This window comes from Rhinoderma darwinii, chromosome 1, assembly GCF_050947455.1.
Source record: "Rhinoderma darwinii isolate aRhiDar2 chromosome 1, aRhiDar2.hap1, whole genome shotgun sequence".
Taxonomy (NCBI): domain Eukaryota; kingdom Metazoa; phylum Chordata; class Amphibia; order Anura; family Rhinodermatidae; genus Rhinoderma; species Rhinoderma darwinii.
Window position 1 is genome coordinate 402,339,300 of NC_134687.1, and position 21,828 is coordinate 402,361,127.

The 21,828-nt window shown below is 41.2% G+C and overlaps 1 protein-coding gene across 1 annotated transcript in view; it reads right to left on the bottom strand.

Moving 5' to 3' along the window:
- AUH (AU RNA binding methylglutaconyl-CoA hydratase) overlaps positions 1 to 21,828 on the bottom strand; it is a 232,352-nt gene that overhangs the window by 202,170 nt on the left and 8,354 nt on the right. Inside the window, exon 2 of the mRNA XM_075852664.1 lies at positions 5,988 to 6,055. Coding sequence (XP_075708779.1) covers positions 5,988 to 6,055 — 68 coding nt within the window. The remainder of the gene's footprint in view (positions 1 to 5,987; positions 6,056 to 21,828) is intronic.

Consider the following 21,828-nt stretch of genomic DNA (forward strand, 5'->3'; position numbering starts at 1 on the left):
TGATATCGTATTGGTAAGACAGTCTAGGAGATAGACTGGTCTGAGATATCTGTCGGCAAACGTGGCCTGTTTGCCTGGAGGTGGGGGATTTACCGGAAATCACCCTACTGCTCTCTGACCATGGGGTCAGGAGGAAGTTGGACAAAGATGCTTTGGGGCACTGGTCCCGGCCAACATTAGAATGAGCAAAAGGAGCTGGGGCTTTAATTGTAAAGTATGTGAAGGCAAAATAACACACTGAAAAAAAAAATTGTTGAAGAGGCTGGCAGCCGTAAGATGGATGTTTGCATGTGATAAAGACAATGGTTTGTGGAAAGTTGAGAAAGGGAGTGGAGTGGCCAGGACAAGGCATAAGTTAAAAAGACAAAGCAGGTGGTTACAAGTAAGATGATGTGAGAAAGAACAATTTAAATACAGGTGTAAATTTTCATTGGAAGAGTGAAGAAAACGGAGCAGCCAGGTACATTGTAGTGACTAATGTGGGTCAGAACGGGGGGAGTGTAATGTGAACAGGTGTGATGTGACATCTGTGTGATGTGTGATACATGTGTGATGTAATGAGACATCTGTGTGATGTGTGATACATGTCATGTAATGAGACATCTGTGTGATGTGTGATACATGTCATGTAATGAGCCATCTGTGTGATGTGTGCAATGTAACATGTGTGATGTGATGAGACATCTGTGTGATGTGTGCAATGTAACATGTCTGAAGTTTGAAACTAATGGCCACAATAAAAGCAGAACTATATTGTATGTTTCCTATTTTTAACAGCAGAAATGTCTAAAAATTTTAGTGTTTTGTGTATGGGGTTAAAATCAGTTCCACTTTTTTTCATTTTTTATGGAACGTGTCTTATCTTCGCGCACGCGCAGGCGTCTGTAACTACACCAAGCGAGAAAAATATTACAGCCGGCTGGATCTGTTTGTAGAAAGATAAAAGCTACACTGCAGATTAATGTGTTATAATGTGATAAGATTTAATGTTGGAATGTTTTGATGTTGATTCAAATGAATTAAAATACAGATATTGTGAGACACGGGGTTTTGAAAATGTATGTGCCCCCACTGTTCCCTATTTTTATGTACAGCTTATTGGTTTGCAGTAATTAATATTACCAGATATATTATTTTCTGTGTTATTGAATAACTAATTACAATTGTTTTTGTTTTTTTTCACACATTAGGCGCGTGCTATGGTGCTGCCTAAATGTTATTTTTGAAAATGTGAGATGTTTTACAGGTAAATGGTTGCAGGTCATTCTAAAGATAACATTTATTTTTGTCAGGAGAAAGTAATTTTTTTTGTTCCAGGCTGTTTTGTATTACAGGGGGTTAAACTAGTGCCCCCCCCCCCCCCCCCCCCCCCCGATAGAGTGTCTAATTTTATTATGTTGATATGTAGTTTTGAACCCTGCTACATTACTTTCACAGAGTCCAAATAGGAGGGAATGTTGAAGGGACTGATCAGGTAGTTTTGTTTTGTGTTTTATTTTGTTTTGAATTACTGAATTTGGTTCTAGGAGATCTACAAAATGTGTATGAGCTTCAAGGAGTAACCCAGATTAAATGTGTATGACAGTAACCTACATTTTGAGGTTTTTCTGTGTAGATGGTTCCAGATCCTTCCAGAACGGTGAATATGGCACTGCGAAAGCTGTGCTGTAGTCTCCACCCAATATCAGGTATTGTGTAAAAGACCATCCCCCTCCAGCAAATTTACACAGGAGGCCGAGGTGACGTCATTCACAGATGAGTCTTTACAGATTTAGATGGGGAGAAGGTAAAACAAAAAAATTGTTTGAATATTGTTTATTTTATGCCAGATTTCAGTAACATATTTTGTTTGTTTTTGTATTAATCAGGTATTTACAGGACCTGGTGGGTGGGATTTACAAGTGTTCTGGATCATCAGATGAATGTGGAACAATAAAACTCCACCCTTTTGAAATGTTCTATCTATATGTGACATGGGTTTCCAATGTAAATTTGTAATGTAGACATACTTCATCATATACAGTTTGTGTAGAACAGGATACGAGGCACAAGGTAAATTACCCAGAAACCACTCTCACCTTCTTGTTTATCTCAAGGAGCGGAGCTGGAGGTGCTCGCTGAGGCTGTAACCTGGCAGAAGGTAAGACGGCCGACATTTACACTGACTCTAGGTACGCTTTTGGCATCGCCCACAATTATGGGCCCATTAGTAGTAGGAATTTTATTGGATCATCGGGTAAGCCAATTGAGAGAGCGAGAGAAGACAGAACTGACAACAAGGGTATATGCAGCCAGGTATCAGTAAATTGGCTTGTCCCTGGATACAATAATGCCACCACTAGGTTTGTAGCAGCCGGCATGATGTGCGCACGGCGTGACATAGGTAAAACAGCAAAGGACCTGTGAAAAGTGCAGCCCGGCCAGATTAACAGTCCCAGCGACTGCAGAACATACAACTACCCGAGGTAGAAGTGTATGACAATGTGCACGTGTGTGTAGACCTGTTCTCAGGGGGGCCTGAAGCCCGGCCTGTATTTTCCCCACTGCAGACGTTGTGTGTAAGTGACAGGGGTACAATGTTATCCCAAGTATTGACCTGATGTTTGTACAATAAGATATCAGCAGTTCTCCAGATGTTATTCCAAAGTTAGTTTGTTTAATAATTGTATTTAAGAAGTGTTGTGGGAATATTAAATACTGAAGTTAAGTTTCATGTAAAGTTCTGGACCAGCCTTAGCATTGGACTATTAGGGTCATGCGTCAGATAAAAGGTACAGAAGTGGAATATTCCCATTTGAAATAATTTTTAGTTATTTGTTTTTGTCGTTGTTATTGTGAAAGGAAAATTCTGTGCAGTGTTTGTGTGTGTGTGTGTGTGTGTGTGTGTATATGTATATATATATATATATATATATATATATATATATATATATAAAGAAGAAAAATGAGTTTGCATGTATCACTTCTAGTTATTGCTCAATGTGAACGTTTGATGTAAAGATGTTATTTGTTAATGTTTTTCTTCAAATTAATTATTTGATTAAGATCAATTAATGTTTATACAATGAAAAAGTTTGTTCTCCACAGGAAGAGTCCAACTGGGAGCGGAAGGCGTGAGAACCAGATTCTAACAGAATGTGGACGGATAAGGGAAGGTGAACCGGTAACACCCAAGGCACTCTTGATGGCTCTTGCATTGATGGTGTATGACCTCACATATGCCCCAAGACTGCAAGGATCGATTTGGTAAGATCTAATTGGTATGTCCCAGGCTTTACAGCTGTTGCTGCTAAATTCTGTTAGAGCTGTTTGATTTGCCTACAGAACAGTCCTGGCAGACCGGTGCCAACCTTATCATACCCGCCTCCCACGAAGAGAACAGACCTTGAGAGGCCTTCCCATGCAATACAAATTAGAGTAAGAAAAATTGGTTTGCGACATTTGTCAGATAAACATGTGGAATCTGTGTATATTTTGGTGAGCTGGAAATGTTCCAAGCAATCAGCTCAGATCAAGGTACAAATCCTGCTAGAAAGCGTGACACCAAGTGCAAATGAAATGTACCCAATAATTACACATCTTCTAGGTGCCATTTCCATTGGAGCAGAGAAGTTTTTCTTATATAAAAGGTGTTTGTTTGTTTGTTTGTTTGATTTAGTTTAAGGGCCTGACATTGTTATTGTATGTACTTAGAACAACTTTTATAGTACGTAGATGTTATCACCAGATTAGTATTTATTTTAACAATTGACAAGGGTTGGGGGTCCCCAGCAAGTGCCAGTAAATATGAACTAAAAGATTTTTAATACGATAAACTCCATTACTGAGGTGCGGCAGGCGCAGCCGGAGCCAGTACAACGCGTTTGTCATGAACTGACGGCAGTGTCACAATTCCAAGCAGCCGCCCAGACAAGTAACTTACCGGAGGAAGAGGACAGCTGAGCGGAGGGTTTGTGGTGGTCACAATAACACTCCACTAATCCGCCTACGTGGGATCTCACCCCAGGCTCACAGCATGAGGTGCTATATACAGCCCAGTGACGTAAACTAAAAGAGACGGGGTCTGAAAGATGAGAAGGACCAAACCAAGTCCTGATGACATCAGCAAAGTTCAAAGTAAGGACCAAAGACCTGAGTGAATCCATCAGCAGTATCAAGTGTTCTAATCAGAAGACAGGAGAAGAAGAGGACGATGATGTACAAGACTTGTCAATACACTGGTGGGACCCCATACCCAAACCGGACATTGCTGATGGCATCATATTAGTTGTGGCCCTATTGATATATTGTTTGAGTTTCATAAATCATAATATATAATTTCTGTAATTTATTATGAGAAAAAGGGGGGTTTGTGAAGGATGATTTATTTGCTTATATTCTCTATATGAAATGACATTGTGAATTATCAAGCAGGATGCCGAATTACTAAGATATGTATTATGTGAAAGTGATGATAATGTTTAAATGATTTAGTTTCATGCAGCAGCCATCTTGTCTGGAGTTCCCATCTTGGTTTTATTGTAGTGAATAGAAAAGTCATTGTTCCTTTAATACAAGTAATGTTGATTTCGTATGTTTTATCTTTGACCTTGGTTCCCATGCGAAGTTGGACAGGGAGGGAGATGGGAGGGTGGCAAGTATGCGTGAAGGAAGGTCTCTCCCCCATCTCCACGAGAACATGGTGTCCAAAAGAGATAAGGCCTGCAAAACCTGATGTGTGAAGAATTATAATGATGTATCTGGGATGTATTTTATTTTATGCTTTTTACTGAATAACAAATATTGTTACATTGTCTCTGATTGGTTTACCTCAAGCCTACACCCCTTCTGAATTTCAGTTTAACAGTTTGAGTCTGATAATAAATCCTTCAGAGGAGCATTTTGAGCATATCAGCAGAGTCTGTGTGTTTTCTTCTCCTCTCTCGATATATATCGGTGAAATATCCTAATTAGGATACTGACTAATGGGGTCTGGCCTTGAGAGTCTGTTTGGACTCGTATAAATCTCAGTCTAATATATTTTGAGCGATGGATTTCCACGACACATCCATGTTTTTTAACAGTTCATGTGAGCTTAATAGGCTATGGACGACAGCTTTGACATGGAAAAAAATATATTTTTGCATATGTTAGTGCAACTCTTTTAACTGAAGGAAACTACTACATTTCAGGCTGCAATTTCCATTATTTCAATCTTTTTCAGACCCCTTGATATGCAGTTTACAACCTGCTCCTATTTTCAGACTTATCTCATGTGGACATGTCCCTTTCAGTAATACATGATGGATGGAAGTTCTGTGAGTTCAGGATGCTGCTACCATCACAAGCTGTCAATTGTTAGCACAGCTTCATTCCTGTTCTGCTTTCTCCTTCTACAGCCCATGAGAGATCTCCTCTCCCTTGTGTTGATAGACACTGATGAGTGTGTGATATCCCCCCCTCCCCCTGCAGTCTGACATGGGTGCGCTCCTTTCTTTCTACACTGTTTGCCTAGGTGATTCAAGCCCCCCCCCCCCTGCGTGTGTGTTTTCCTCCCTATCTAAACTTTGATACGGTTCAGCCTGTGTGATCTGCCCTTCCTGAACACTTGGATGGCAATAGAGCAAAGAGAGCCCACACAGTCAGGAGCTTTGTGCTGTCGGATCTACGTCAGAAGCAGCTGCATGGTCAGCTATGTACAGAAGTTGCACAAACTCTACTGCAGCAAAATGTTAGAAAATTTTGAAGACTATTTAGAAAGTTGCTTAAATTTGCAATTAGGAAGGAAATGGACAATAAAAAAAATAAAAATCAGTACAAAGGTGTTCATAGCCTTTAACAGGAGCAATCTTGAGGAGGGCCGGGAGTTGATATGGATGGAATTCACTAAAAACACATATGAAAGAAGTGACAAATTAGAATATATTATGTAATGACCGTGATCATAGACAGAGGCCGAAATTGATGGATGACAACATAAATAGAACTGATACAAATTATGCACTTACCGATTTCACCAGTCCTTTACTGATAGCATTTTTTGAATGCGGTCGATTTATCCCAAGCACCACAATTCCTAGTAAAGTACAAAAAATTATTATACTGAGTTAAACTTGAGAATATGGAAGCCTAAAGATACAAAAAATCTTTGAGGGCTTTTTTTTTTTTTTTCAATAGATAGATTAGTCAATGTGTTTATTGTAACTTTGTAAATAGTTTTTATTAAAAAATTGTTTTACTTTTGGAGATACAGCTGTTCTGTATTCTCTATACAGAACAGCTGTATTGTTCACTTCACACTGAATCTGTCAGTCCCGCGGACCCTGTGTCTCTCCGATACGCAAGATCCACCTGTAATCTTATTACATCTGAGTTCATAACTTCAGAGACAAGAAGGACCCGCCGAAACGAATTCGCGGGACAGACGGATTCAGTGTAAGGCACATTGACTAATCTATTTAAAGAGGCTCTGTCACCAGATTTTCAAACCCCTATCTCGTATTGCAGCAGATCGGCGCTGCAATATAGATTACAGTAACGTTTTTTTTTTCAAAAACGAGCATTTTTGGCCAAGTTATGTCCATTTTTATATTTATGCAAATGAGCCTTTCTTAACTATAACTGGGCGTGTTTAAAGTTATGTACAAGTGGGCGTGTATTGTGTTTGTACATCTGGGCGTTTTTACTTGTTTTACTAGCTGGGCGTTGTGAATAGAATTGTATGATGCTGACGAATCAGCATCATCCACTTCTCTTCGTTAACACCCAGCTTCTGGCAGTGCACAGACACACAGCGTGTTCTCGAGAGATCACGCTGTGACGTCACTTCCTGCCCCAGGTCCTGCATCGTGTCGGACGAGCGAGGACACATCGGCACCAGGCGACAGAGGCTACAGTTGATTCTGCAGCAGCATCGGCGTTTGCAGGTAAGTTGATGTAGCCTCTGTCGCCTGGTGCCGATGTGTCCTCGCTCGTCCGACACGATGCAGGACCTGGGGCAGGAAGTGATGTCACAGCGTGATCTCTCCAGAACACGCTGTGTGTCTGTGCACTGCCAGAAGCTGGGTGTTAACGAAGAGAAGTGGATGATGCTGATTCGTCAGCATCATACACTTCTATTCACAATGCCCAGCTAGTAAAACAAGTAAAAACGCCCAGATGTTACACACAGAATACACGCCCACTTGTACTTAACTTTAAACACGCCCAGTTGTACTTAAGAAAGGCTCATTTGCATAAATATAAAAATTCTTATAACTTGGCCAAAAATGCTCGTTTTTGAAAAAAAAAAACGTTACTGTTATCTACATTGCAGCGCCGATCTGCTGCAATACGAGATAGGGGTTTGAAAATCTGGTGACAGAGCCTCTTTAAAAAAAAAAAAAAAAGCTCTCAAAAGGTTTACATAGCCTTGAAATGCTTTAGCTGTGCCTATCTCTTAGGGTATGTTCACACGCAGTAGCAAATTACGTCTGAAATTACAAAGCTGTTTTCATCTGAAAACCGCTCCTGATTTTCAGACATTTTTGTAACTAATCGCGTTTTTCGCGGCGTATTTTACGGACCTTATTGGAGTTGTTTTTCAATGGAGTCAATGAAAAACGGCTCCAAAAATGTCCCAAGAAGTGACATCCACTTCTTTTTCGCGTGCGTCTTTTTACATGCTGTCTTTTGACAGCGACGCGTAGAATAACACCTCTTGGGAACAGAACATCGTAAAAACCCATTGAAAGCAATGGGCAGATGTTTGTAGGTGTAATGGAGCCGTTTTTTCAGGCATAATTCGAGGCGTAAAACACCCGAATTACGTCTGAAAATAGGCTGTGTGAACATAACACCACTTTGGTCACTGGTTACTCTCTTCGCATATCTACATGGTGTCCCTGCAAGGTCAAGAATCTCAGCTTTCTCGACCACCTGTGAGCAGGGTCAGACTGCTAATGGTCTGGCCGGGCAATAATGGTTATGGGTCTTTACCAACTACCTTAGTTTTAATACACTGGAGCCAGGTTAACACAATGAGCAGGATTTGGCTCATGTTTATTTTTTTATTTGGGGGGGGGTTCAGACCTTCCAATTAGGCTATAATACATGAGACTCAGGGGCTGTGACATGACATGGAGGTAGTGGACTATTGGGATTAGCATATCTCGTGATCATTGGAGTTCGGCTTTAAATGGGTTTTCTGATGTTATGTAAATAAAACATTATCACTGTATAATGAAAAGATGTGTTTCTAATAAAATTTGTATTTCAAATGTTTGCCATTTTCAAGATCTCTGCTGCTCGCAGTGAATAAATATTTTTGTTACATTCACAAATATGGTCGTGTTTTGTATTCACAATTGAGGGTTTGCTAGGGGCTGTTCACATATGTCCGTTGTCCCTGTCAGTTTCCCTCCGGCGTGTTGCAGAAAAGCCGGATGGAAACGGATGCTAGAACGAACCTTATAGCTTTCTATGGGATCTGTTCTGGCACACGGGACATAAGTTGTGCCGCCGTACGACCTGTACAAAAGCCGGAAACAAAAACGTTATCTGCAGTGTTTTTGTGTCCGGTTCTCTGGGAGGTCCAGCGCCATATCCCATTTAATGTATTGTTCACAAGTTCAACCACCCACGCCCCCCTGTAGATAGGTGGGTGGCACTATCTACAGGGGGCTGTGAGGCGCTATCTATAGAGGGCACTGTGACATTATCTACAGAGAGCAGTGTGGCACTATATACAGAGGGCACTGCGGCATTATCTACAGGGTGGAGGCACAATCTACAGAGGGCACTGTGGCATTTTTTACAGGGGGGTTGTGGTACTATATAGAGAGAGCAGTGTGCCACTATATACAGAAGTCAATGCGGCATTATCTATAGAGGGCACAGCGGCATTATCTACACATAAAATTCATCCGTTTTTAAAATGGACAGTGAAAAACGGATACAAAATAGGTCACAATTGGCCGTCAAAAACCAAAACACGGTCGTTTTGCATCCGTTCTATGTCCGTCAAAAACGGACCGAGATGGCCGTTTTTAACGGCCGACACCCGAAACCGGTTGTGTAAATAGACACTACAGCAATACGGGTAGGAGATGCGGGGTGGGATTTGGTAGCTGTAAAGGCGCAAAAAAATAGCTACTCCCTGAAGTTAGGGCTAGTGTTTGGCGTCTTTGCAGGTTCACAAGGCTACTTTGACGATCTGATCGGAGGTCAGTGGACAGCAGCTTCCTTCTGGGCTCTCCCTCCCGGCGCCGGCCTTGGCGCTGCACTGAATAGAACACATGTGACATGACAACGTGTGTGTCAGACTTCAGTGTGGTGCCGAGGCCGGATCAGAGAAGGAGAGCCCTGACTTGCCGGGATCACGTCAGAAGTTTTGTGAAATGACAAGTACACATGTATCTAATCTATCATGTATCCAATCCATCACAAACTATGCACCACTCTGATAAAATTGGCACATTTTCAGACCCTAGACTACATTTTTGGTGGACCATTGTGGTAAAAACTGATGAGAACTAAAAACCGCCGATGAAAACTGATGGTTTTGTAGTAAAAACTGTAAAAAAGCCTGATGGCAACTGATACATTATTGCAGCAGTTTTTGCATCAGTTGTAATCACTTGAAAGACAAAACAAAACGGATGCTGATGCAACTGATATATGTGAACGCACCCTTACAATATATTAGTCCTGACAGTAGACGGTTAGCTCTTGTCTACCAGAAAACTTTGTAACAAACTGCGGCAGTGTGAAATGGCACTAGATCTGTACATTTTGCAGCCTCTGAATATAAACAAGAATGTTTGCATTTACTAACAGCAAGCAGAGATCCACTCCATTGTCCTATTCAATCCAGTAGCTAACATTTGCTATCAATTAACATTAAACAAAAAAACAACACAGTTACTTGCTATTCCCCTTGAACATTTTTTCCACAATATTCAGTATGAGAACATGCTTCTGTTGTGCTATATCATGAGTTACAAAGCTCATGAGTTTATATATGCTAGCTGTACTCGTAGGAGATTTAGACATACTGCCAATATATGGGAAAGCAACCTATTTAAAGTGTAGCTAAACGTTCGGCAAACTTCTGACGTGTCATAGAGACATGTCAGAAGTTTGGATTGGTGGGGGTCCGAGCATGGAGACCCCCACCATTGCTAGAACGAAGCAGCTGAAGAGTTCGTGTGAGCGCTCAGCTGCTTCGTGTCTGTTCGGCTTTTTCTGGAAATAAATGTATCGTGTACGGACTGAATAGAAAGTCTATGAGCTCGTACTCCGATACATTTATTTCCGGAAAAAGCCGAACAGTCACGAAGTAGCTGAGCGCTCACACAAGGGCTTCAGCTGCTTCGTTCTAGCAATTGGTGGGGGTCTCAGTGCTCGGACCCCCACCAATACAAACTTCTGACAGGTCACTGACATGTCGGAAGTTTGCTGAACGTTTAAATACACTTTAAGTCTAAGTTGATCCATCGAGAGAACAGGTTAGACCTTTGAGAACTGCCGTACTGCCACCCCAGCTCACCAAATATACAAATCAGCAGATGTGGCTTGAGATGTAGCCCTTCTGCCAAATCCATCCAGTCCATCAGCCGTATTATTATTAAACCAGTCACACTTGTAGGCCGCAGGGTTCTGGTACCACTATGCCTCTCCTACAGTAGAGCACTTCAATTATTTCTAAAGAAAAATCCCTAAAGAAAATGAATAAACTACTGGGTTTATCTTGATCTAATATAATAGATGCTGCATTTCCAAAGGCGACAAGTGCTAATGGCAGCCATACCATGAACACTCCACGCACCCTGGTCTCCATCATCTATACTTATTTTGCTCTGGTCTCCATCATCTATACGCCTTTGCTCTGGTTTCCATCATCTATACTCCTTTGCTCTGGTCTCAATCATCTATACTCCTTTGCTCTGGTCTCAATCATCTATACTCCTTTGCTCTGGTCTCCATCATCTATACTTCTTTTGCTCTGGTCTCCATCATCTATACTCCTTTGCTCTGGTCTCCATCATCTATACGCCTTTGCTCTGGTTTCCATCATCTATACTCCTTTGCTCTGGTCTCCATCATCTATACTCCTTTGCTCTGGTCTCCATCATCTATACTCCTTTGCTCTGGTCTCCATCATCTATACTCCTTTGCTCTGGTTTCCATCATCTATACTCCTTTGCTCTGGTCTCCATCATCTATACTCCTTTGCTCTGGTCTCCATCATCTATACTCCTTTGCTCTGGTCTCCATCATCTATACTCCTTTGCTCTGGTCTCCATCATCTATACTCCTTTGCTCTGGTCTCCATCATCTATACTCCTTTGCTCTGGTCTCCATCATCTATACTCCTTTGCTCTGGTCTCCATCATCTATACTCCTTTGCTCTGGTCGCCATCATCTATACTCCTTTGCTCTGGTCGCCATCATCTATACTCCTTTGTTCTGGTCTCCATCATCTATACTCCTTTGATTGTGTAATTGTTGCCGTAGTTCAGGAAGTTTGATGCCATTATATCCATTTATAGTGTTCAATGTCCCTCTCAGATAGGGCAATGCTGCAGTTCATTGAACTTCAGGTAAGTAAGGCCTAGTTCACATCACGTTCATCCCTTCCCACCGTAGCAATTTTTTGGGATTTTCATTTTTTCCTTCCCACCTTAGCAAAAGCCATAACTTTTTTTTTTCGTTGATAAAGCCGTATCAGGGCTTGATTTTTGCAGGCCAATTTTGTATTTTTTTATGGCACCATTTATTGTACCAAATAATGTACTAGGAAACTGAAAACAAATACTCTATAGAGTGGAATGGGAAAAAAAACAGTGATTCCTCCATTGGTTTGTTTTTTGGGTTTCGTTTTTTGAACATATAACATGCAATAAAAACGACATACATTACATTATTCTGTGGGTCAATATGAGTACGGCGATACCAAATTTATGCCTTTTTTTACATAGTTACATAGTTACATAGTTAGTACGGCTGAAAAAAGACACATGTCCATCAAGTCCAACCAAGGGAAGGGAAAAGGGAAGGAAAAATTTCTACACATAGGAGCTAATATTTTTTTGTTCTAGGAAATTATCTAACCCTTTTTTAAAGCCATCTACTGTCCCTGCTGTGACCAGCTCCTGCGGTAGGCTATTCCATAAATTCACCGTTCTTACTGTAAAGAAGCCTTGTCGCCTCTGCAGCTTGAACCTTTTTTTCTCCAGACGGAGGGAGTGCCCCCTTGTTTTTTGAGGGGGTTTTACAAGGAACAGGATATCACCATATTTTTTGTATGTGCCATTAATATATTTATATAAGTTAATCATGTCCCCCCTTAGTCGTCTTTTTTCAAGGCTAAATAGGTTTAATTCTTTCAATCTTTTCTCATAACTTAAATTCTCCATGCCCCTTATTAGCTTCGTTGCTCTTCTTTGTATTTTTTCCAACTCCAGGGCATCCTTTCTATGAACTGGAGCCCAGAACTGAACTGCATATTCTAGATGGGGCCTCACTAATGCTTTGTAAAGTGGCAATATTACATCTCTGTCCCGCGAGTCCATGCCTCTTTTAATACACGACAATATCTTGCTGGCCTTTGAAGCAGCTGATTGACACTGCATGCTGTTATTGAGTTTATGATTTACAAGAACACCCAGATCCTTCTCAACAAGTGAATCCGCCAGTGTAGCTCCCCCTAGGACATATGATGCATGCAGGTTGTTGGTACCCAGATGCATAACTTTACATTTATCTACATTAAACTTCATCTGCCAAGTGGACGCCCAAACACTTAGTTTGTTTAAATCTGCCTGTAATTCATGAACATCTTCCATAGTCTGAACTATATTACATAGCTTGGTGTCATCTGCAAAAATAGAAATAGTGCTATTAATCCCATCCTCTATATCATTAATAAATAAGTTGAATAATAGTGGTCCCAGCACTGAACCCTGGGGTACACCACTTATAACCGGTGACCATTCAGAGAAGGAATCATTGACCACAACTCTCTGGATACGGTCCTTGAGCCAATTCTCAATCCAATTACAAACTATATTTTCTAAACCTATAGTCCGTAATTTACCCATTAGGCGTCTATGGGGGACAGTGTCAAATGCCTTTGCAAAGTCCAAAAACACTAAATCCACAGCGGCCCCTCTGTCTAGACTTCTGCTTACCTCTTCATAAAAACAGATTAGGTTAGTTTGACAACTTCTGTCCTTAGTAAAACCGTGCTGGCTGTCACTTATAATGCTATTTATTGTCACATAATCCTGTATATAGTCCCTCAATAGCCCCTCAAACATTTTCCCCACGATGGATGTTAAGCTTACTGGTCTATAATTACCCGGGGAAGACCTAGAGCCCTTTTTGAAAATAGGCACCACATTTGCCCTGCGCCAGTCCCTTGGCACTATACCAGTCACTAGAGATTCTCTGAATATTATGAAAAGGGGGACAGAAATAACTGAACTAAGCTCTTTAAGAATTCTAGGGTGTAACCCATCTGGTCCCGGGGCCTTGTGCACATTTATTTTATTTAATTTAGCTTGGACCATCTCTACATTCATCCAATTCAGTATATCAGCCGATATATTAACAGCACTGGCACCGGCTACATCAGCTGCTCTTTCTTCAGTTGTATATACAGAGCTAAAGAACCCATTTAGTAACTCTGCCTTCTCTTGATCCCCTGTGATCAACTCCCCATTACCATTATCTAGGGGTCCTACATGTTCAGACCTTGGCTTTTTTGCATTTATATGCTTGAAGAATTTTTTAGGATTTGTTTTACTATCCTTGGCCACCTGCCTTTCATTTTGTATTTTTGCTAATTTTATTACATTTTTACAGATTTTATTAAGCTCTTTATATTTTACAAAGGCTACAGCTGTACCCTCAGATTTGTATTTTTTAAATGCCCTTTTTTTGTCATGTATTGCCCCTTTCATTTATTGCCCTTTTGTTTTACTACTTTTACAAGGAAAAAACTTATTGTAGAAAATGAAATTTGTTTTGCGTCACTATATTCTGAAAGCGATAACTATTCTATTTTCTCGTCTCAACGGTATGAGGGTTTTTTTTTGCGGGACGAGCTGGCGTTTTTAATGCATTTTGGGGTACAATGGCGTTTTTGATCACTTTTTTTATAACAAAAATTTTGTGGGAGAGGAGGAGGACCAAAAAAGGTGAATTTGGCGTTTTAAATTGAAAAAAAAATTACTGCGCTCACCAAGCAGGTTAAATAATGTTACATTGTAATGCCCTGTTCACACTAAGTATTATGTAGCCAGAAAAAATTCAAGATTTTGACCTGCCTGAACCTTCTTGTTGTTGCGTTTTTCGCCCACAGGCATTGAGAACTGCAGGCAAAAAATTACGCAAAAAACGCTTTTTTTGCCTCCCATTAATTTCAATGGGAGGTAAGAGGCAGAACCGCGGCGAAAAAATGCCTTTCAATGGGAGGCGGTTGGTGCTGATTCCGACGCAGTTTCCGCATCAAAAAACTGTGTGGACTAAGCCTAATAGTTCAGACTGTTACGAATATGGTGATACAATTATATATATATTTTTTTAACAATGCTATAGGCAGAAAATTGGAAAAGGTTTTTTTTTTCACTTTCAATATTTTTTTTTTGTACATTAAAAGAAACAAAACTTTCTTTTTTAAATTTTTTATTAGCCCCCTTAGGGGACTTGAACCACCGATGAATAAACTGCTTGCACGATATACTACAATACTAATGTATTGCAGTATATCGTGATTCTGAAATTATCCTAGTAAGCCCTGCCAGAAGCAGGGCTTAATAGGAGTACAAAGATGGCAGACCTGGGGCCGTCATTAGGCCCACAGGCTGCCGTGACAACCATTTGCACCCGCAATCGCGTCGTAGGGGGGCCAATGGGCTGTCATAGGGGACTGCTCCGTCTTTCTAATGGCTTAGATGCCGCAGTCGCTTTTGACCACGCCATAGAAGGGATTAAATGAGCCGGATCCTGCTCATTACAGTGAGGGTATGTTCACACTGCCTATTTTCGGCCGTAAATTCCCGAAAAACGGGTTTCAATGGGAAAAACGTCTTTCTGTTCCGATTAGCCGTTTTTTTTACGCGGCCGTTTTGAAAAATGGCCGCGAAAAAGAAGTGCAGGTCACTTTTTGGGACGTTTTTGAAGCCGTTTTTCATTGACTCTATAGAAAACAGCTCCAAAAACGGCCGTAAAAAAACGCTGCGAAAATCGTGAGTGGCTCAAAAAACTTCTGAAAATCAGGAGCTGTTTTCCCTTGAAAACAGCTCCGTAGTTTCAGACGTTTTTTGAGTTTGTGTGTGAACATACCCTTAGGTGTGTCGGCTGTATCATACAGAAGACACCCGCGTAGCACGGAGTGAATCAGCCCATGAGCCCGCTCCACACTCCCCCCTACCCGGCTATGACATAAGTTTGTCATATCAGGAGGGGGTTAAATAGCCTACTTTTGATGTATACGCCAGGAAAAGCTCCTGACGTATACATTAAAAGTAGGCTGTGACGGATGCCCTAAAAGTGGCATCCGTCACTATAGACTGTGATTGTATCCGTTAAATGGATACATCATGTACTGGGGTCATAAGAGTTCATGACGTATCTGTTAAACTAATAGGATTATATTCTATGGGTGACGGATGCCACTATTAGGCACCCATTTAACGTATCCGTCACCCAAAGAACAAAATGGTATCTGTTTAACGTATAAGTCATGAAAAGCTATTTAAAAAAATGTGACGTATACGTTAAACGGATGCCTGTGAAGTATGCCAAACAGTGGCATATGTCACCCATAGGCTCCTATGTTAAAGAACCGTATACCGCGCGGCAAACATTTTTTGACAGGATTCCATTGTATGGAATATCGTAGTGTACTACTTACAAATCGCTAAGCTATGCCACCAAGTCCAATCGACAGGGATGACCCCCCCCACAGATTGATCGTGTCAGTGCCCTGAGACGACCCCTTTTATGTGTCAGTGATGCACCACAGATCTGCTTCATGTCCGCCTATATTGCTTTATCTGGCAGTGATCATGACGACCACATGAACTGTAAAAAATGGGTTCAATCTAGAAGTGCACAACCTATTCTAGAAAAGAATTCACACACTGTGCCGGATTGCCGTGTTCTGTGCCGACTGTACTGCTCTTTCATACATCATAGCCAGACAGAATGGGTTTGGACAAAGCAAAGGCTAAATACATATCTGGGTAGCTGAAAACTTGTTATAAATAGGAATGATCTTTAAAAATAACCAGGTTGCTGTGGTAACGCTTTCTTATCAAATTCCTTTTGCAGCTACGGCAATAGCTACAACACGTATTAATACCTTTGACATTACCTATGCTACGGCAGGACAGAAAATTGAAGTAGGGATTACTACAAGTCCTCACAGGGACTCACTGCTCCACGGGGGGCCCTGAAACACTGTGAAATGACAATCACTCATGTAATAGGAGAAATAGAAAAATGGACCTTCGAAGGGTGCAATACGCAAATATGATTCAGCGCTGCTTATGAGCTATTTGCATATGTCAGAAGTTCACTTTTACATTGGTTTCTACTTAGAAGTCTACTTTCGCATTGTTATTATACATATTTTCTCTTATATATGATATGCACAGACCAAATTTGAGCAATTTGTGGGTGACATCATTGGATCCCCATGGTCTTGTACTACAGAACTTGTACTTAAAGGGGTTTTCCCATATCCTTATTTATCACCTATTCACAGGATAGGTGATAAATATATGATCGGTGGGGGTCCGATCCCTGGGACCGCCATCGAATAGGAGAACGGGCTTACCTTGCAGTTCCTGGGAGCCCCATTCTTTTCTATGAGTCTGCCCAGTGCTATCTTCGGCAGTCCCATTGAAATGACTGGAGCGGTGGCCCAGTAAACAAACTACCACTTCATTCCTATGGGGCTCCCAGGAACGGCAAGGTAAGCCCGTTCTCATGATCGGCATGGGTCCCAGTGGTTAGACCCCCGCCAATCAGATATTTGATAAATATTGATTATGGGAAAACCCCTTTAATAGCTTTTATAGATAATAGGGACACCAGCACTTCTGCACTCAGTCCCTGAGCGAAGAAGAGTGCTAACAATATAGACTTTTTCTATCATGGCAGTTTTTTAAAAATCATGGTGCTGCCAGCAATGGACTTTGTCTCTTTTTTGGATTTTTTTCAGGTAATTTACTGTATCACGTGAATGTTATAATAAACACAGTGTTTTTCTCATCTAAAGGTGCTTTTTCACAGCCCGGGTACTGGCTGGAATAACAAGTGATGATCGACAATACAGCACATTAATTGACGTTTGTTGGCTTCATTAACAAGGAGCAATTGTCGGTCATGTATGGGGACAAACCATCATTAACACGATTAATGCATTACTATTTAATTTATGCTTAAACTGATCCCCACTGATAAGAAAGTGTTGGCATATTCTAGCAAAATTCCATCAACCACTTTAACACAATCAGGAATTGTGTGCTTTTTAGGGTATTCAACTTTTATTTGGTTTCATGCGCATGTAGACACCACAACGTGGGGCTGCACCCTAAAAGCGTCATATCAGAGACAACCCATTTCAAATTAACGCAACAACAGAAATAAGTTGATCGCTGCGGGTCTGGCTTTCGGCACCCATAGCAATCAGCTGAATTTGGTAGTGGGAAGCCACAGCCATTCAGAAATAATTCATGGACAGCTCAAATCCACCAAAGTGGAAGCCGCTCATAGAAGGCGTCTCTCAATTCTAGCTCATGGAGGTCCAGAACAGAAGACCCCACTTTGCGACGCCGATATGCCCCAATATGGCATATGGTCAGGGGTTGTCTTCATGCGACAACCCCTTCAATTTTGAAAGACCCTACCGAAAAGCACACCAGATGTCCGCTTCTGCAGTTAAATAAATCTTTAAAGGGGATGCCTCATAAAGACAGCCCTTCGCCAAATACCCTAATACATCAAAGGGTGGTCCCCCATTCGGACCCTCCTTTTATGAGCCAGAGCGGAGAGATTCTCTGTAAGAGTGGGTTTCGATCTGGTGGATTCAAGAATTCCATTTACTACATAAAACCCATTTATATGAATGGCTGCCATGTAATACTACATTTTCCCTGCAGGGGCCACTGCAGGGAAAAATCTGGTTGGCCGCTGCTTCTCCTAGCAAAATCAGTGCAGGTCTGTGATAGGGTAACCCCTTTAAATCATCAGATTTGCATTTCTTCATTTCATAATAAAGATCTCTTTCACATGGCAGTATTTTGTTTAGTAATTTGTATCAGTATTCGGAAGCCAACACCAGGGGGTCCAAACCATAGAACAGATGTAAATCTTTCCATTATACTTTTGAAAATTTCACTCCTAAAAATTCAAATTTTCATCAAAATTCAGAATGTCTACAAAACACATTTCTGAATTGATCCATTGAACTGGTCTTTGAGATCGATGTGAATAAAGCCAATCCATTGTATATTAAAAGTGAACGTTTCTGATATACTTTAAAGTGGTATTCTCATCTTAGACATTCATGGCATGTCCACAAGATATGCCATTAATGTCAGATAGATGTGGGTCCCAGAGGTGGGACCCGCATCTATCTGCAAGACAGGGCCCCCTGACCCCCTTCCTTTCTTGTCTCGCTGTCGCTGCTCCTTCTGAGCTACGTTCTTTACATAAACTTCCATAAAAATGAATGGGAGTTCCGAAAACAGTGTAGCACGGCAATCTACCTGTTTTCCATATAGCTTCCGAGTTCTGGAAACAGCGTAGCTCGCTGTGCTACGTTGTTTGTGTAATTCCTATTCACTTCTATGGGTGTTACGGAAACAGCGTAGCTCAGCGAGTTTGCTGTTTCCGTACTCTCGGCAACCTCGTAACTCGGTGGCCGAAGAGTAGCGATAGCGGGACAAGGTATTACGGGGTCACCTTTCTAGAAATAGGTACGAGTCCCAGAAGTAGGACCTGCATCTTTCAGACATTTATGGCACGTGGATATGCCATAAACGTCCGAGATGAGAAAACTACTTTAAGTTCAAATTCTTCAATAATTTCTAAAACTTTGTTTGCGGTCAGTGGATGGATGAAATATTGTTACATTCAATGGCTCACGATGGGCTGCTAACAAAAGTACACAGCTTCAGAGCCCCTGATAATAGTGGTTTGACAAAATGTGTGTGATATTCAGATATGTGGGACATTTATCAAAACTGATGCAATGGAGGAAAATGGAACAGTTCCACAAAGTGACCAATCAGATTCCATCTCATTTTTCAAAAGCCTTTTAAAAATAAAAGCTGAAACCTGATTGGTTGCTATGGGCAACTGCTCCACTTCTAAGCAATAGTTTTGATAACTCTCCTCCATTGTGTGAATGAGACTAGATCTCATTCACTGAAATGTAACATTTGAACAACATTTTTATTGAAGCTCTGTTAACTAAGAGTATAAGATAAATATGGCTTAAAACATGATCACCTCATTTAAAAAAAAAAAAAAAATGATGTCAATGCCTTACTATGAAGCATGAGGGCCAGTTGTATTCAGGATATTTTCCTAAAATAGAGCTCAAGTAAGAGATCCTAGAGACTTTTAGCACCTGTCAATGCATTGTGAAAATACATTACTCAACCAAGAAGATATAGCTCACATAGGAAAATGTGTCAACACTCTGCAAAGATGGACAGACTGCAGAACTCTGTATGCAGAGCAAATGAATCAACTACTCAACAACTTTCCCAAAAAAGAAACATTTCATTCGCGGAACAAAAAACTGTAGGAAACTAGATGCTGTCGACTTGCTGATATCATTGATATTGACAAAGGATGCATTTGATGTTACTGACCATCACACGATGCGTACTCCCAACAAGAACACATAGAAGACATATGCTGACAATGTGGCAGTGGCAGACCAGATTTTAATATAATACTAATTCAAATTGGTTATAGTCTCACAGTATTAACTAGTAAATCAATAGAAAACAACCATTGGCCTCGTTCACATCTGCGTTGGAGACTCTGTTACGGGCCTCCGTTGCAGATCCAGCCAAGATTACATGCATACTGCACTATTGTCTCCGGTAAAGTCAAGGACACCCCGACGGAATCAATTAAAGTCAATGGGTTCTGTCGGCCGCCGGCGGTGTTCACTGTGCATCAGAACCGTTGCCGCCGTTATTCCCTTGTTCTGCTCCTCTGATGGAGCAGAACAATGGAACACATTGAGGCAGATGTGAACGTAGCCTCATAGTAAACCTAGCTTTTCAGAATAAGCTGTCATTTGTGTGTACATGAGCAATACTACTTTCTGGCCATTATATGACTTGCATTTTCTGCATTTTTTAGCAGTTTTCCCCTCTTTAGCCTCTAATTCTCAGTTTTACCTGAGCTAGTAGGTGAAGCCTAACTGCTATCATGTCTTCTATACACTGCATACAGAGAAGAGGAGCTTAAACAGTAGTACTGAGCAGTGTAGCTGAGTATCCAGCACTAGGGTGACATATAACTCTTACCAGCAGCCTGTCTCCTCTCTGCTCAGTCCTCCTGCTTTCTCCTCTGCTCTACCTATACTTATATGGGCAGCGTGTCTGTGTCTCATCTCTCCCTGCTCCCTCCTCCTGCTGCCCCTACCCCTTCATAGACTTCTAAGTGCAGCTTCTGTGTCTGTCTCGCTCTGCTTCCTCCTCCCCCCCGTCATAAACTTCTATGGCCAGGCAGTGAAGACCTCCCCCCCCCTACTTCCTGCAGTCCGTCTCCTTTGCTCTGTAACTAAGGGTGGATATTGCTTGACAACACGGGGTAGCCAGCAGACTACAAGAATGGTGACATCTAGTGGCAGTAACTTCACATAGAATTTGAATGGATGAAACAACTACATTTTAACAGTAAGTTACAAAGTTGATATACATCAGGTTTACTACTAGAATAGCATAAGCTATTTAAAAAGTTAAGGTGGCTTTACACGGGCAGATATCACCTGTGTTACCACATTTGAAAAGAGCGCCGATAGACAATACAGCTCGTTGCTCCCTTTAAAAAGAGCACTGTTAGTTTATTATTGAGACAAATGATTGTTAGTGGCCAAGTTAAACTGCTTACGTCGTTTCTATAAGATCAATATAAAGTAATCAAAGCAAACTCCAGATTAGATGCATTAAAAGAGTTGTAAAAATATATGCCCTGCCTATTAAAAAAAGGATGTGTCACATCCTCTGACACCTAAAACCAGCTGGATAGCTTTACCAGCCACTCTGGTTGTCTTTTATTTCTAGCCATCGACATTCCATTGCAATTGGTCCCGTTAGTTTGGCATCACTTGGGAACCCCCTCTATTAGGCTTCATGCACACGTGCCGTACAAAGTATGGGAGCACGGCCCGTAAAATACGAAAAGTAGGACGTGCTCCATAATTCCCGGCATGGCTCTACAGCATGGACACCTATCTGTAGCGATACGGAAAGGTGTCCACGGCCAATAGAACCGAATGTGTCCGTAATTGAGGAGAGCAGCTAAGAATGCCATGTATTACATGGTCACCCATTGAGTTGAATAGGGGCCATGTAATACTACATTCCCACCATAGTGGCTACTGGAGGGGAAATGTGTCTTATTGTTCAGGTTCACGTTATTGAAATAAATAAAAAATATATTTTTTTTTCTCTGGTAATGACCAAAGTCCCCGAGCTGCTCAAAGGGAACCTGTCTCCAGCATTTCATCTATTAACCCCTTCAGGACTGAGCCTGTTTTGGCCTTCAGGACGAAGCCGATTTTTCTAATCTGACATGTGTCACTTTATGTGGTAATAACTCCGGAAC